Here is a 17,905-nt window from a genome sequence, read left to right on the forward strand (position 1 = left end):
AAAAAATCTTTGTCAAGAAAAAAGTGAAAACATTCTACTGCACACTTGTCTTTTTGCAAAGCAAATTCCACTTGGCGTGCTGGAGCCTATCCCAGCTGTCTTTGGACAGAACAAGATTTGACTGAAAAAAACCTTTGTCAAGAAAAAAGTGAAAACATTCTACTGCACATATTTGTCTCTTTGCAGAGCAAACTCCACTTGGCGTGCTGGAGCCTATCCCAGCTGTCTTCGGGGGAGAAGCGGGCTACACCCCGGACTGGTCGCCAGCAAATCACAGGGCACATATAGACAAACAACCATTCACACTCACATTCATACCTATGGACAATTTGGAGTGGCCAATTAACCTAGCATGTTTTTGGAATGTGGGAGGAAACCGGAGTACCCGGAGAAAACCCACGCATGCACGGGGAGAACATGCAAACTCCACACAGAGATGGCCAAGGGTGGAATTGAACGATGGTCTCCTAGCTGTGAGGTCTGCGTACTAACCACACGACCGCCGTGCACCCCCGTACAAATACTTATATTTGACCCAAACATTTCTAATTATCAGTACGGTGCATACTTGCTACCTCAGTTACTAATACTGATACAGTATGCAATGGCCTTAACAGCAGGATGAGGATATGATTGCTTGTTAGCAATAACGTGTACCTCAGACAGCAGCAATGCACATACAGTATATGAGTTACATAATACATACAACGATTTGTCCCTTAACAAATAGTACAGGCCAAAAGCTTGGACACACCTTCTCGTTTGAGTTTTCTTTATTTTCATGTTAGCTTTATTTCCTGTTAGCTTCAATCCGCCCCTTCTTCCTCATTCGTGTAGGCATCAGAGAGATACAGCTCAAATCCATATATCAATATCAACCATATGGATGGTTTTGATATCGTGCTTAAAGCCCTACTTCATAGATTTTTTTTTTTTTTTTTTTAAAAGCACATATTTCTCTAACACTCAGAAATATGCGGTGCGCTTGAATGCCTCATCGGCGCACGGCTCAGTGCTTGACGGGGACACATACTACGTACACGTGGCATCATGTATACATCATTCTGTGTGCATTCTATAAGTACAAATAAACCACCAACATACACACTATAACAATGATTAAAAGATTCCCTGGCAGGAATTTCTCTGTCGTGTCCCAAGAACCACGATGCATTCGTCACAGAGATTGAGTAACCAATGCTGGGATGCTTTGTTTGTGCACGCTAATTTCTGTTGAAAACCGAACCCAATGAAAAAGAGGTTCTGCTGTATTAGCATTTTAACCTGATATCTTCATATAAAGGCCTTTCAAAGACTACACTAATACACATTAAGTATTTGTCATGGAAATAAAGGAAAGCAAATCAGTAATTAACTTCATCTCCTTTTTTCACTGACGAATCGCATTATGTCTCAATATGAGAGGATGATAGTAGCAGATTTGTGCAGACCATCTATGCAGAATAGTCATTTTCATTACTAAGCAGCAATTCAAAGCGGAATTCCTGTAACCAGCAGAACCTAAGGAATGACAGCTGGCGGTGATGTCATTAACGCACTAACGCACACACAAAACTATATAATTAGCAATGAATAGCTGTGGTGCTGTGATACAGAGGGTGGTCATTTTAACCATCTGCTTCGATGATGACACCAATTTTGTCTCCAAAGATGCTCCGAGTGTAAAACAGCCGACATGGAGTTGTGCAGGTTAGTGATGTGAACCGGGGGACTGTTTTTCACAGGTACAGTAACTCGAAAACACAGGTAAGTGTTGATTAACATAAACATGAACCTGTTGTTGTTGTTTGTTTTCCTCTTGTTACATAAATAGCTTAGTGACAAGGTCGTCAACCATTATTTCATAACACAGCTTAAGCAGGAAGACCCCATAGGAAAATAGCATTGCTTAAATACGATTACAGGAATGACTTAATACACAAAGGAATTCCTAGTAGCCTACTCCTAATTGCTTATTGCGCAATCTGACCAAATGAAAGAATGTCGTCAATTTTGTTGTCATTTTATTTAACTATTTAAATTAACTCTCCATTATGACTCCCGAGACAGCGACGCAGACACGACAGTGGCGGCGGCGTGTAAAAGTGAATGTCAAATTAGACATCGTAAGATGCTAATTGGAGGAATCGAAATTGGCTGTATGCCCAGTCCAAACTACTGGAATGCGGCGACCATCATTAACTCATTCACTGCCGGCCGCTTTCAGAAGAGAGTTTCAGAGAGTAGAAAAGATAGATGCTGTTCATCCACATTTCCGCCATTATCTAAGACTATTATACAGTAAAGTAGGGCGGTCACGATTATGTCTAATTTAATAGTGGACTAGTCATTTTTTTTTTTCCACTAGTCTTTGTTTTTCTCTGAAAACCCGGAAGTTATACCAGACAGGCTCTGGTGTCATGGCTACCCAGCGGAATCGGTGCTCAAAAAGTGTGGGAGAAAAGTAAGCAATGCATTATCCGTAAGACAGACCTTGCCTTCCGAGGCAGCACAACTGCGTCGTCTCAATCAGCTACTAACTGGCTAGTTAGCTGGTAATGTTAGCGCAGCAATGTGTAAACATTGACATTAGCCATGATTATTTGATTCAATAGCCGCGCTTCTTCTTCAATTGACGGCTTTGCTATAAACCCCCCCCCATTCACCCCGTGCTTGCCCTGACCTTCCCAGTTTCAAAAAACAACTAAAAACCCACCTCTTTAAATCTGTTTTTAACTTTTTATATCTGACTGCTGTGCCCCGCCCCGCTTTTTCCTCATGTTTTAACTGTGTATTAACCAATGAATGTTGTATTTTGGTGTGTCTTCTACTCTGTTTACTTGCTTTTATTCAACTCCATTCTTCTGTAAAGTGTCTTGGAGTATTTTGAAAAGCGCTGTACAAATAAAATGTATTATTATTATTACTATTATTAAAACCAGCAACATGCACACCTCGGCAAATCCAGTCTACATTGATATGAACCATATGCTTGTTTTTGATATCGTCCTTAAAAGAAATATCAATATTTTATAAATATTGATGCTGTATATCGCCCAGCCCTAACTCACCCATACGTCTCCGCAATGTTCATGTCTAGTGACTAAGCTGGTCAATCATGGAGCATCTTGACCTTCATCAATATCTAGAACGTTCAAGTATGTGAAGGAGTGCCCTCACTTGTGATTTGGGATGCAGTTTAATGAACGGTTCATCACCAAATTACAAGAGTGGGCAAATTCTTCAGCAGAGTGGCACTCCTTCTCACGCATCAGCCTCCACATTAAAATCTTTGATGGTGAAGAAGGTCAAGATGCTCCAGGATTGGCCGGCCAGTCACCAGACATGAACATCACTGAGCATATTTTGGGTTATGTGTAGGAGGAGACTTGGAGGATGAAACTAAAGAATCTTAATGAGGCCTGGGAGAATGTAAGAATGTGTTCTTTGCCATCCCACATGATTTTGTCAGTTAGTTATAGTATTAGCGCAATTGCTGAGGAGTATGGATGGGGGAGTCATTTATAATATTAACTATTCTTACACTGACTTTATTTTCTGGAGGTTTTTGTGGCACGTTTGTGTTTTCAAAGGAAAATATAATTTGATGACTTGGTAAATGTTCAAATAGCTAAAATTATGCAAAAAAAATTACACTTATTTGCACAGACAAGGCTGAGAGCTTTCAGCTTTTCAGTAAGTGGAATCAAATTATGTAACAGATTGAGCAAGGAACTCAAACAATGTACAAAAATTAGTGATTTTAAGAAACAGTAAAAGCAGAGGATGTTTAAAAAAGGTATGAGGAAGATAGATACACAATATTTAAAATACAATATTATGCCTATCACTCTTATGGGGAAAAAAGAATGGTATAGAAATGATGCTAATAGTCTAATTACTCTCCCATTGACCATTAATTCTCCATCCTGGTGTGTAAATCGTCTGAACTTACTCATCATCACATTGTTGCCGTTATCTATTAAGTTAGCATCAGTTAGCATCCACTAGTATCATACGCTTGGTATATTAGAATGTGTTCTTAAAACTTATTATGCACTGGTTTTTACTACTAAGACTGTCATACAAGGTATTGTAGTAATCGTGGAATTTACTATCACGCACTATAATGTCATTTTCCGATGCATTCACACCTAGCAAAAACTGTATCTGGGAAACAGGAGGTGAACAAATGAATTGTAACTGATGTGAAGTGGAGTAGGAACTCTTATTATATGATGTACTGTTTTGTAGATTTTTATACAAGACTGCTGAATGAAAATTTTGGGGAAAATGCTTTAAATGTCTGTAAAGAATGAAGAAGATTGTGCTCGAGCATGGACACTGATACAAGAATGCTGAAAGAATAACATTTACTGCACGTTTTCCGTCTTTGAAAGGACCGGTCATGCCTTGCCCTAAACCTCCTGAGAAAGAGAAACCAAGCAAAATCCCAATGGTCGCCAGCGGGAGCCCCAGAGGACTTAAACAATTCTCATTACTTAATATGCTGATGAGGTGATTTTGCTGTCTGACCAATGCAACAGAACGCAGTTTCCTATATCCTGTATTGAGTGTTGCTAATGGTTATTGTTGAAATCCTTTGCTGTGAATACAAGTTTACATTTCATCACTTGCAAGTATGCCTGCCAAAGTATTGAGTGAGGGATAATTACATATTATGACAGAGTAGAGCCGCTTGAAATGCATGCGAATATTTTGAGAGATTTGTGTCAACTTTGTCACATAACAGATGTTTTTTTTTTGTTGGCTGTTCCTTACTTTACCCAGGTTGAGTTACTGGTAAGTTTTGGATAAATAAAGGTTAAATAAATGTGGTCTAGGACTGCACGGTGGATGAGTGGTTAGCGTGCAGGCCAGATAGCGAGGAGACCGATGTTTGATTCCACCCTCGGCCATCTCTGTGTGGAGTTTGCATGTTTTCTCCAGGTACTCCGGTTTCCTCCCACATTCCTAAAACATGCTAGGTTAATTAGCGACTCCAAATTGTCCATAGGTGTGAATGTGAGTGTGAATGGTTGTTTGTCTATATGTGCTCTGTGATTGGCTGGCCACCAGTCCAGGATGTACCCCGCTTATGGTCCAAAGACAGCTGGGAGTTACTAGTATGTTTTGGATAAATAAAGGTTAAATAAATGTGGTCTAGGACTGCTCTGCAGATGAGTGGTTAGCGTGCAGGTCACACAGCTAGGAGACCGGCGTTCGATTCCACCCTCGGCCATCTCTGTGTGGAGTTTGCATGTTTTCTCCGAGTACTCTGGTTTCCTCCCACATTCCAAAAACATGCTAGGTTAATTGGTGACTCCAAATTGTCCATAGGTATGAATGTGAGTGTGAATGGTTGTTTGTCTATATGTGCCCTGTGATTGGCTCGCCCGAAGACAGCTGGGATAGGCACAAGCACCCCCAGGACCCACATAGAAAATGAATGAATTACTGAATAAAATGTTGTCTACTTTACCTGCAACTCACACCAAGCAACCTCCACCCAGGTTTCAGTGTCCAGGCCCTTGTAGACAGTCTTAAAGGACCCTCTCCCAAGCTCGATGTCGAATTTGAGGAAACGTCCTCCTGGAGATGTGGAAACAGCCTTCATCTCTGCCTCTTCCTCGGTCTCCTCCTTGGCTGCCTTGATAGCGGTTTTGCCCACATCACCACATGTGGCATTGGGTACATCTCTCTCACTTCTCCCCTGTTCTTCCTCAGCACTGGCACTTTCTGTAGCGCTGCCTTTGTGCCCACCTTGACTCTCAGTGCTGGAGTCCTCCTGTATCCCACCAGCCCCTCGAGTCCTGCCTACAATTGTTCGCAGGTTTATATTCAGGAGCCTGTGATCACATTCAGGGACCTCAAAGGACTGCTCATCTGTGTCCGAGAACCACAGACTCCTCCTGATGAACCTCTGATGCACAATCTTCTGATAACTGAACAAAGGCTCGCTGCCGCCTCTCACCATGGAGTCCACATGGCTTCCACCATCCATGGCTTCGGACAATCCTGGGTGGTCCTGTGAGTTTGAAGTAGCTTCCGGTTCCATGGTGATTCAAGACTTATGTCCCTTTGGCTTGCATGTCGTAGGTGTCATGGGTATGTTTCCCAATATGCACCTTAAAGATGAATACCTACAGCTTCCACTCGGTGACGCAGTTGCTCAACAGACACCTTCAACAACACTTTCATGGGTGATACATGCGAGATGTATCCACTATGAAGAGCTGCAAAAGAAATAATCCCAAAGAGTGAAAAAAAAACAGTTGGTATTACTTTCATTCAGCCACAAACTTCACACAACTCAGTAAGTGTAACGCAGGTGATTAAATTAAACGCACCTCGACAGGAGCCATCATGTGCAGGCTGAAGCACGAATTAGCAATAGCGCTAGTTTTTAAATTACGCCACAATTATCATTTGGACATAGTATATTCGTATTAAATGATATAGGTACGACTTACCTTGGTAAGAAAAGCATACAAGACCGCTCCAATATCCTGCTTTTAAGTGATGCTAACGATGGGCGGCTTCATCAAAGATGGCTCAAGATAAATTAGCCATTATTCCGCGACGAAATATGGATTATCTGCATATCGTTCTCATTTCCTCAACGGTTACTCGACGTTTCCTGGTGAAGTATGTTTGAACCCCGTTTTTTGGGAACTGAGCCCAAAAACATACCGACTGAAAAGAAATAGTAATAGTGCTCGTATGTATCCGATTTCCCTTTCGTCGCATTCCCCCCCCCCCACACACACATACAGCGTCACTTGGAGTCGTGCCGCTTTAGACCGCGGAGGACAATAATAGTCCCCACGACAGATACACTATACGGACTAGTGTTCCCATCCTCTGTCTACGTTGAGGTTCGGCAGCACCGGCGTGGCACACAAATGCCCGCCCCTCTATTCCGCTCGCTTTGCACCACGCCCCTGATGACTGACAGATGAGCGGTCCAATCACACTGAACCGGAGATGGACTGGATATACAGTACGTTTGAATCCACCGCAAATGTATACAAATACTTCCAGTTATTCAAGGTGACTGGTATTGACTTTAGTTTATTTTAGTCCACCCTTAGCCCAATTCTTTCTAAGTCAAATTCTACCGGATGCTTCATATTGTGGAACCCATTTTGAGAGCTGCAAAAGATGTGTTTTAGTGCTGTAACCTCTATAATGTTTCTCACATATACACTTAAAATACAATACACTTCATTCATTCATTCATTTTCAACCGGGGGGCTGCTGGAGCCTATCCCAGCTGTCTCTGGGCGAGAGGCAGGGTACACCCTGGACTGGTGGCCAGCCAATCACAGGGCACATATAGACAAACAACCATTCACACTCACATTCATACCTATGGACAATTTAGAGTGGCCAATTAGCATGGCCACTAGCATAGCCTAGCATGTTTTTGGAATGTGGAATGTGGGAGGAAAAACCGGAGTACCCGGAGAAAACCCACGCATGCACGGGGAGAACATGCAAACTCCACACAGAGATGGCCGAGGGTGGAATTGAACCCTGGTCTCCTAGCTGTGAGGTCTGCACGCTAACCACACGACCGCCGTGCAGCTACAATACACTTACAATATCTATTTATATACTTACATATATATACACACACACATATATATATATATATGCAGCATACATACACATATATACATACTATATATATATATATATATACACACATACATACATACACAACACTTCATTACTACACATTGTCCTCAAAACATGGTACAGGACCCCTGGCCAGGGAGTACTTCAAAGCATTGCAGAGGGTACCTATATACAGATACTGTATATACAGTGTGGAAAATAAGTATTTGATCCTGTTGCCATATAATCCATTACAAAAATGAGCACCCCGGGAATTGTTGTTTACTGTAACTGACAGGAAAAAAACTATATTCAATGATATCAGTTAATTTGTAAGAACACATTTAGCTACAATAACTAAATACAGCACTAAGTATTGATTTGTTTACAAATGTTTAATGTTAGTTTTGACAGTATATTACCCTGTTTTCCTAATGCCCACATAAGAACAAGTCAATGATAGAGGCATTGAGAACTAATCAGACCGGCTCGGATTACAGTCTGGTTCAGCTGAGCAGTAAAGTAATCGTTGACACCTGAGTGACGTTTTAAATAATAGATTGTCTACTTAGTTTTCACTTGGCTGGGTAAAATGCACACTTTGAATAACAACCGTTGTGTTTTACGTGTCACTTGAAGTTGCCATTTGACTCGTGCGTCGGTGTTTTACAGGGATGGGAAATGGGCCGTAGCAATAGACATCACATTAAAAGCACATTTTAATTTCCAATGGCTGCGCTGGAGTTAGAAGGGAGGAGACGGAGATGCTCCAGTAGTCTTTATTCATTGTAACAACGGTCACAACTCAGCCAACAGATGCAAAATGTGAATCTCTTACGCGCAATAAAATGAGCAAATGGTCTCATGTACAGTATATCTTCTGTTTCATTTTCGCAAGAGCCGTAGTAGGATAGAGCGAGCGTGTTTGCTTTGCTCTGTTGTAAGGTTGTAAAGTAAAAGCCCTGCTGACAATCATGGAAATTAGATTTACACTCGGGTCGATCCGTATCTGGAACAGGGCCAGCAGTTGAGGTGAGTGAGAGTTGACTTCTCATCGGACATGATGGATAGAAAGCATAGTGCTGACGTTTTCAGGAAAAAAAGTACAGAATAAAAAGAATTCCGACCCCCATTATGAGACAGTGTGAGGAAATTCACTTTTCAATCAAGTTAAGAGACAGCAAGTTTAACTAGCTAAATAATAAATGCCTCCTCCCACCATGACTTAAGTGGTGTCCTGCAAAGTGCTTTTCACATGTCAGACACTCATCATACAGATATCGTTCATGTCAAGTGGGAATGTACCATCAGAGTAATGTACACCACAGACGTAGGTTTCTGATGATTTGGAATCATTTACACCAGGGGTCTCAAACTCAATTTACCACTGGAGCTCGGGTCTGGGCGAGGCTGGGCCGCATCAGGTTTTCAAAAAAAAAAAAAAACGCATTTATTAAAAACAGAAAAATCAATAAACTTTGCTTTGGTTCCGATTTTCTACAATAAAAGCTCTGATAAAACATTCCACTGTTCTCAAATATCTTAATTTTCATTTTTCTACACAAAATAAGATGAAAAATAAATAAACAAATCAAGAATAAAGAAAATTAATCAGTAATAAATAAATATAATAATAATAATAAAACGGCAAATAATAAAAACTTAAGAAAGCACATATAGTTGGTGGGTAGACAAATTATTTTTTTCAGATTAAAATGAACAAAGCATTATTAGAGCCCTGTAGACATGACAAAACACGACTATAGTCACATTTATACTCTTTTTATTTACAACATATTGCGCAACTGCAGGGTCTTGAGACACATGCTAACTCGCACACTAGAGAGCTAGCGACCTAAACGGTAGCCTTCATGTTATTTCCTTTAAACTTAAATAGCCAAAAACTTACCACTTCCACACGGATAGGGAGGATAACTATTAACAGTTATTTAACCTTTAACATGAACATGAATCAAACGTAATAATTTTTTCTGGGTACATGATACCATACAGCATCCATATCAAACTTGCGCGGGCCGCACTAACATTAAACTTTCATATCAAGGCGGGGGCCTCAAACTAGTGTCCTGCGGGCCACATTTGATATATGTTGATGATGGGCAAAATTCCACAAAAAGTACAGTTCCCCTTTAAATCACACACTCATAAGTTGTGCTAAAATCTTTTTTTTTTAGTGCCCCTCTTCTGTCAAATCCATAACTGCATTATGCTAATTCTATTGGTACGTGTCACTTGATTCATGAAACATCATTCAAGGAGTTTTTATCCGATGTACCGACTTCCAGATAATTATATTCTATTCTTTTGTTATTGTTACTGTTTGCCAAAGAGAAATCTCTACTTCTCCCTACGGTTTAAGTGGCAGCTGATAAGATTCTGCAGACAGCATTAGGTTAGTTAATATTGTTAGAATCTATCCACTCTTCCACTGTGTTGCCGTTGTCTTCCCTCGCATCGACATCCTCCGATTTCTCTCTGCTCAGCATCCCCTTGTGTCTGTTTCAGATGAGGAATGGAGTGTGAATTATTCATCATAAAAATAACACCAAAACCTTGTACAGAGCAATTGAACGATTGTTTAAGATGCCACTGCGCTGACTGACAGGGTCTGTCAATTTGTCAGCAACCAGCATTACTTCAATGCGTTGTGTTGACTGAACCATAAAGATACAAAAATTCTAGATTGGCAGGTCTGTGTTTTTTGAACGTTTTAAGGATTTACCACAAGACCGTGTACATCATCTTGGAACAGCAATCACTAAACTAGCAGAAACGGATCCCAAACATGTGACTCCTTTAAAAACACGGCCATTTGACTGTGTTTTCTTTCTCATTCTTGCTATCCCATGAAAGAGAAGAAACACAGTTCAGATCACCTCACTGCTTTTGGCTGATCCACAGCTGCAGGTGTGTGTTGTGAGAAAAACAAAAAGGGACGCTCCAGCAGTGAGGGAGAGATTTCTGGTTGTTTTGTGTTCACAGAAGATTTTGGCCTTCAAACCGTCAATGTTGTCATTCAAAGAGACAGAACAAAACAGAGCAAGATTTGACTGGCAAAACCTTTGTCGAGAAAAAAGGGAAAAACATTCTACTGCGCACATTTGTCTCTTTGCAGAGCAAATTCCACTTCAGAATCAGAATCAGAATCAGAATCAGAATCAGAATCAGAAACAGTTTTATTGCCAGGTATGATCAAACACATACTAGGAATTTGTTTTGGTGAAGTAGGTGCAGATACATCTATTACAACCATTGTGTTTTACGTGTCACTTGAAGTTGCCATTTGACTCGTGCGTCTGTGTTTTACACTTATTTTGTGTCGAAAAATAAAAAATAACATTAAACATTTATTTAATAATTTAATAATTAAAAAAATAATTTGTTTCATTTGTTTTTTGATTCACTTATTTATTTTATCCATCTTATTTTGTGTCAAAAAATAAAAATTAACATTAAACATGTATTTAATAATTTAATAATAAATAAAAATTAATTTATAATAATTTATAATAATTTAATGTTTTATCAGAGCTTTTCCAAAGAACCAAAGCACTGAAAAAGTGGAGGGTATAGCAGAAGCATTGAAGACTATTATATTATATATATATTTATTAATATTTAATATAATTCATATTTATTACATTTATTTTTATTATATTTTATTTATATTTTTTCTGTTTTTAATATATATATATTTTTTTATTTTATTTTATTGTATTTTTTTTACCTGATGCAGCCCAGCCTCTCCCAGACCCTAGCTCCAGTGGCCCCCAGGAAAATTGAGTTTGAGACCCCTGTTCTATAGAAACCATTAGGTGTGGTTGAAACAAGACGTATCTGCGTCTGATTTTTTGGGTCAAAAAAAGTGATGCACACTAATCAGATGGAATTGTGTCCAGATCGAGATATCCTGCTGTGAATATTTGACTCCATGTGCATCCTTAGACCCTTAGCATAGTGGATTGTTGAAATGTTTTACTGTCCGTCTTCCCTTTGCTGCCCTGATGGATCTGTTTTCAAAGGTCATTTCTGTATAATGGGCTGTTTGCTGCGCTAATTGCCTCAGAATGCTAACCAGATGTTAACGGGCTCCTCACTACTGTATCGATGCAAATGCAAACAAAATGCAATATATGTCATTTTATTGCATAATGTCTGCTCCAGATACTTCTCTCTCTCTCTCCATAGTCTCTGTCCACCAGGCTTTCCATCCATCGCTGTGCCGACAAAAAGAGTTTAGCTAATGAGGTTTTCTCTAGTAGTGCAGGAGCCGGTACCTGGTGGTACCAGCATCTGGTGGTATCTACTCCTTAGGTGACCGCCACTCAGTCCTCTGTGTTTTATCCTTAGAATCCAGGCCTGCAGCGAGTTAGAAACTGTTACCCACCACCAATCCCCCTTCCTCAGCGATGTCAACTCCATCGACTCCTGTCAAACAACCCATTACCAAGGATGCATCTGTTACCATGAGAACCTGGTCTGACACCAGGTCAGAGTTCACTCGGTTTTAGTGCTGTTGTCAGCTCTCGTGGGAGTGTCCTGTGCATGGCGTGACATAAATATACTGTGCAAAAAAAACGTATCCCAGGGTAGGATTTGGTAATGGTTAATGGTAATGGTTTTATTTCATTTGAACATGCATCAGATTACAATTGAATGCATCCCATAATCAGTTCCCAGTTCCACATGTCCAAAAGGAGTAGGAAGAAGCAAAGCTTATTAAATCCTACCCCTCCATCTGGTACTTTTACAATCAGTAACTGTTACATTTGTTCACTTCCTGCTTTCCATAATACAGTTTAAGGTTTTTTTTGTTTTATTTTTTTAATAATGTACCAGGTACTGAAGTATGAATTGATATGAGCATCCAATGCCATAATGGGTACCATAGTAAGTGTCAATATAGTGATATATATAGCACATCATGACTGGTTCAAGACTCTTCATCCTTGTATTTAGCAAACATCAACTGCTTGTATTGTTTCTTGAATTGGCTCATCGTTGTGCATTGTTTGATTTCCTTACTCAATCCATTCCATAGTTTGATTCCACATACTGAAATGCTATGGCTAGCATAACGTAGTCCTAGCATAGAAGTGTTTCAAATGTACTTCTTCCCTGAGATCATATTTCTCCTCTCTTGTAGAGAAGTATTTTATGATATTTTTAGGTAATTGGTTATTTTTTGCTTTATGAAGATGAACTATATCAGCAAGTTGAAGTATTTGTGATTTTAGAAATGAGGAGTTAGTATGTTCTCTGTAGGCAGCATTATGAATTATCCTGACTGGCCTTTTTTGCAGTACATTTAGTGAGTGAAGATGGCTTTTGTAGTCAAAAGAAATTTCATTTTGGTTGCATTTCGCTTTTCTCAAACCAAAAAAAACAGGAGTGAATTTAATTGTCCTGCAATGATCATACACAAGTTGTAATTGCTTGTTAGTCATCCATCATGGTGGGCCTCTTGTGCTTTGCATTTCAAAGGACCACGTGTCAGAAAAGAGGTCAGTCAGCATGTGAGATCAGTCAGCATGTGAGAGTCATTAAATGCCTGGACCTTTTGATTCCACCTGACCCCCCCCAAACCCCTCCCTGCTCCTAGCCCCCAGCGGTCCCCCTCATCTCCACCGATATATCAAACACAGGCAGCATTCTTCCACTCTCACTTCCATTGGTTATTTTGAACCCCATTGCTCCATCCCATAGCCTGTCACCCCCTTTCTGTTCTGTGGATCCATCTGAGTCAAATGGAGCCAGTGGTGCGTGATCCCGCTGGCCTACATACACAAACCCCTCCCGAGCTCGCTTGGCGAGGGCAGATCAGACACAAACACATCCAGGCAGGGTCCGAATACCGTTTAACCTTTGTTAATCATGCACGCACACAAACGCACACAATCTTCCTTTGATGAGAATCAGTTTTAAAACGCTTGCTTGCTTGTTGGTAAGCAGAAGAGTCTTGAACCAGTCATGATGTGCTATATATATCACTATATTGACACTTACTATGGTACCCATTATGGCATTGGATGCTCATATCACCTCCTACTTTGGTACGGGACAAAAAATAAAAAATTTTAAAAAATGTTTAAAAACTAAAAAAAATTAATAAAACTTAATTAAATAAATTAATAAATAAAATAAATTTGCTAAATACAAGAATGAAGAGTCTTGAACCAGTCATGATGTGCTATATATATCACTATATTGACACTTACTATGGTACCCATTATGGCATTGGATGCTCATATCACCTCCAACTTCGGTACGAGGTGCCGAAAAAAAAAAAAACGTAAACTGTATTTTGGAAAGCAGGAAGTGAACAAATGTAACAGTTAGTGATTGTAAAAGTACCAGATGGAGGGGTAGGATTTAATAAGCTTTGCTTATTCCTACTCCTTTTGGACATGTGGAACTGGGAACTGATTATGGGATGCATTCAATTGTAATCTGATGCATGTTCAAATGAAATAAAACCATTATATGTACTTGTTCCTGATCCAGGAGACCAGGGTTCAATTCCACCCTCAGCCATCTCTGTGTGGAGTTTGCATGTTCTCCCCGGGGTTTTCTCCGGGTACTCTGGTTTCCTCCCACATTCCAAAAACATGCTAGGTTAATTAGCGACTCCAAATTATCTATAGGTATGAATGTGAGTGTGAATGGTTGTTTGTCTATATGTGCCCTGTGATTGGCTGGCGACCAGTCCAGGGTGTACCCCGCCTGTCGCCCAAAGACAGCTGGGATAGGCTCCAGCACCCCCGCGACCCTCGTGAGGAAAAAGCGGTCGAAAATGAATGAATGAATGAATGTTCCTGATCCTATCCATCCTGGTCACTCCCAATGAGAACCTCAGCATCCTCATCTCTGCTACCTCCAGTTCTTCTTCCCTGTCTTTTCTTTAGTGGTATTGTCTCTAGACCAAACAACATGGCTGATCTCACCACAGTTTTGTATTCCTTTACTTTCATTTTAGCTGAAACTCTTCTATCCATCATCACATCTGACATTTTTTTTTCGCTCGGTGAATTATGCAAGCAAACACTTCTTCACTTCCTTTTCACAATCTCCATTGTACTGAACTGTTGACCCCCAGTACTTAAAATTCTCCACCTTCTGTATCTCTTCTCCCTGTAACCTCACTCTTCCACTTGGGTCCCTCTCATTCACACTAATGATGATTATGGGAAATTTGTGTACGCCTTTTTTTCAATTCACTCAATATAAACAGGTATTTTCTCTCCCGCTCCACAGTAGACGCCCACGCAGTCAGCATGTTTTTGGCCGTGCCCTGATGTGACCTTTGCAATCCCCTACCTGACCTACAAGCACACTGACCACTCCAGCCTCTCACAGAAGGTTCCACCGGAAAACAAGTCTCACACACGAAAACAAAACAATTGCGGCTTATTTACTCAAACGTTATTGTCCTGCAGTGTTGCAGGCATCGGGAGAAAAAAAACAAGGGTGATGAGCGAGCCCATGACAAAAAAAAGGTCTGATGCATAAACAACACCATATTTGTTCCCAATGGACAAACAGGAATGTGGAGACAACAGTCGGGCACACGTGACCTGCGTTGCTCCAGTGACCCACACTGGCGTAGACTGCTGGACCACAGTGTCTCTCTCTAACACACACACACACACACACACCAGTTTGGTTTCAATTTTTAATTACGCGGATATCACGTTTTTTTTCCACACTGCTTGAACTGATGGCTCTCATATTGTGTACCCAGCCTAACAATCAAATCAAATCAACTTTATTTGTATAGCTCTTATAGACGTGCAACACAAGGTGCTTTACAGAATTAAAAACAATGACTACAATTAAAAGGAAAAAACAGGCGGTCTAGTGGTTAGTGCGCAGACCTCACAGCTAGGAGACCGGGGTTCAATTCCACCCTCTGCCATCTCTGTGTGGAGTTTGCATGTTCTCCCCGTGCATGCGTGGGTTTTCTCCGGTTTCTTCCCACATTCCGAAAACATGCTAGTTGACTAACTTACTTTTGCATAAAAACTTGCAAAAGTATTTAGACTTTAATTAATATTCTACACACAATGTTTATTCTTGCTTGATCTACAATACTTAGTCATGTTTGAGGCTGCACGGCGGTTGAGTGGTTAGTGCGCAGGCCTCACAGCTATGGAGACTCGAGTTCGATTCCACCCTCGGGCATCTCTGTGTGGAGTTTGCATGTTCTCCCCGTGCATGCGTGGGTTTTCTCCGGGTACTCCGGTTTCCTCCCACATTCCAAAAACATGCTAGGTTAATTAGCCACTCCAAATTGTCCATAGGTATGAATGTGAGTGTGAATGGTTGTTTGTCTATATGTGCCCTGTGATTGGCTGGCCACCAGTCCAGGGTGTACCCCGCCTCTCGCCCGAAGACAGCTGGGATAGGCTCCAGCACCCCCCGCGACACTCGTGAGGAAAAAGCGGTAGAAAATGAATGAATGAATGAAAAGGAAAAACAACCCCCACATTAAAGGCAGGAACCCCCAGCCGGCCCGGGTCGAAGGGACCCAAGGATGGCAGACCCGACACAGCCCCAAGTGTGGAGGACCCCCCCCTGAGGAAACACTGGAGTTAAAAGAGCATAAAATAGGACTAAAAAGATAAAAACATAAGAAAAGTTTAAAAATATGAGTTAAAAGCCTGATTAAAAAGGTGTGACTTTAATCTTTTTTTAAAAATATCAACAGTCTCCGCAGTCTTGAGGATCTCCGGCAGGCTGTTCCACACGTGGGGGTCATAGTGGTGCCTCACCGTGGGTTTTGGTCCCGGGTTTTGGTATTGTTAAAAGGCCAGTACCGGAGGACCGCAGGGTCCGCAGGGGTTGATATGGTAAAAGCAGATAAATACGAAGGTGCAAGGCCGTTAAGTTATATTTTTGTTCTACAATGGTTCCTTCTACTATGATTTTTGTGTGGTCCACAAGCAAGTGAGTCAGAGCCCACACAGCAAAGATCCAGCTGCACACAACAGCATGTTACAACAAACTTAAGCTATAATTACTTCCACAAGCATCACTGGTGGAAGCCTAACAGAAGCCTAATGAGTGCCCAAGAAAATAAACGCTTATTTTCTCCACATAAGTGGCTTCTAGCCCACGAGGACAAAAGCCAATTTAAAAATTGTATAATTCTATTTGCAACAGTAGCGCCTGCACAACCCTATCTCGCTTCTTCAGCATCGTTTTCTGAATAACCTTTTCCGATACAAAACCCACATTGTAGCCGTGTCCTCCTCCACAACTATCACTGGTAACCATAGCGATGACCAGACAAGCAAAGAACTACATTGATGACACACAGCTCCATTCAGGGTAGATCTTTATAGACGGATGTATAAATAAAGATGTGTCATAAACACCTGTGGGTCCTCCACTTGCTGACCGGCATCATTGATTCATATAGTTCAGGGGTCTCAAACTCAATTTACTTGGGGGCCACTGGAGCTAGGGTCTGGGTGAGACTGGGCCGCATCAGGTTTTCCAAAAAAAAAAAAAAACGCATTTATTAAAAACAAAAAATGTTTAAAAACTTCACTTTGGTTCCAATTTTCTACAATAAAAGCTCTGATAAAACATTCCACTGTTCTCAAATATCTTACTTTTTATTTTTCTACACAAAATAAGATGAAAAATAAATAAACAAATCAAGAATAAAAAAATCAATCAATCAGTAATAAATAAATAAATATAATAATAAAAACTTAAGAAAGCACATATAGTTGTGGGTAGACAAATGATTTTTTTCATATTAAAATGAACAAAGCATTATTAGAGCCCTGTAGACATGACAAAACACGACTATAGTCACATTTATACTCTTTATATTTACAACATATTGCGCAACTGCAGGGTCTCGAGACACATGCTAACTCGCAAACTAGAGAGCTAGCGACCTAAACGGTAGCCTTCAAGTTATTTCCTTTCAACTTAAATAGCCAAAAACTTACCACTTCCACACGGATAGGGAGGATAACTATTAACAGTTATTTAACCTTTAACATGAACATTAATCAAACGTAATCATTTTTTCTGGGTACATGATACCATACAGCATCCATATCAAACTAACATTAAACTTTCATATCAAGGCGGGGGCCTCAAACTAGAGTCCTGCGGGCCACATTTGGCCCGCGGGCCACGTGTTTGAGACCTCTGATATAGTTAGTTACTGTCCACTACCACTGTTGGGGAGAGACACAACATACACTCTATTTTCAGTCAAAACTCAACTTTCACTCATCAT

The 17,905-nt window shown here is 40.5% G+C and overlaps 1 protein-coding gene across 2 annotated transcripts in view; it reads right to left on the reverse strand.

Moving 5' to 3' along the window:
* LOC131104556 (serine/threonine-protein kinase WNK2) overlaps window positions 1-6,930 on the reverse strand; it is a 29,314-nt gene extending 22,384 nt beyond the window's left edge. Inside the window, exons 1-2 of one of the 2 annotated variants that reach the window (XM_058051865.2) lie at window positions 6,474-6,930; window positions 5,483-6,236 (exon numbers count right to left, since the gene is read on the reverse strand). In XM_058051865.2, coding sequence (XP_057907848.2) covers window positions 5,483-6,058 — 576 coding nt within the window. In that variant the 5' untranslated portion in view covers window positions 6,059-6,236; window positions 6,474-6,930. The remainder of the gene's footprint in view (window positions 1-5,482; window positions 6,237-6,473) is intronic. The other variant, XM_058051863.2, reaches the window with a different exon arrangement.
* Between the last annotated feature and the right edge of the window lie 10,975 nt (window positions 6,931-17,905).

Source organism: Doryrhamphus excisus, linkage group LG15 (genome assembly GCF_037039965.1).
Source record: "Doryrhamphus excisus strain RoL-2023G ecotype Guam linkage group LG15, RoL_Dexc_Guam_v1.1, whole genome shotgun sequence".
NCBI classification, from domain to species: domain Eukaryota; kingdom Metazoa; phylum Chordata; class Actinopteri; order Syngnathiformes; family Syngnathidae; genus Doryrhamphus; species Doryrhamphus excisus.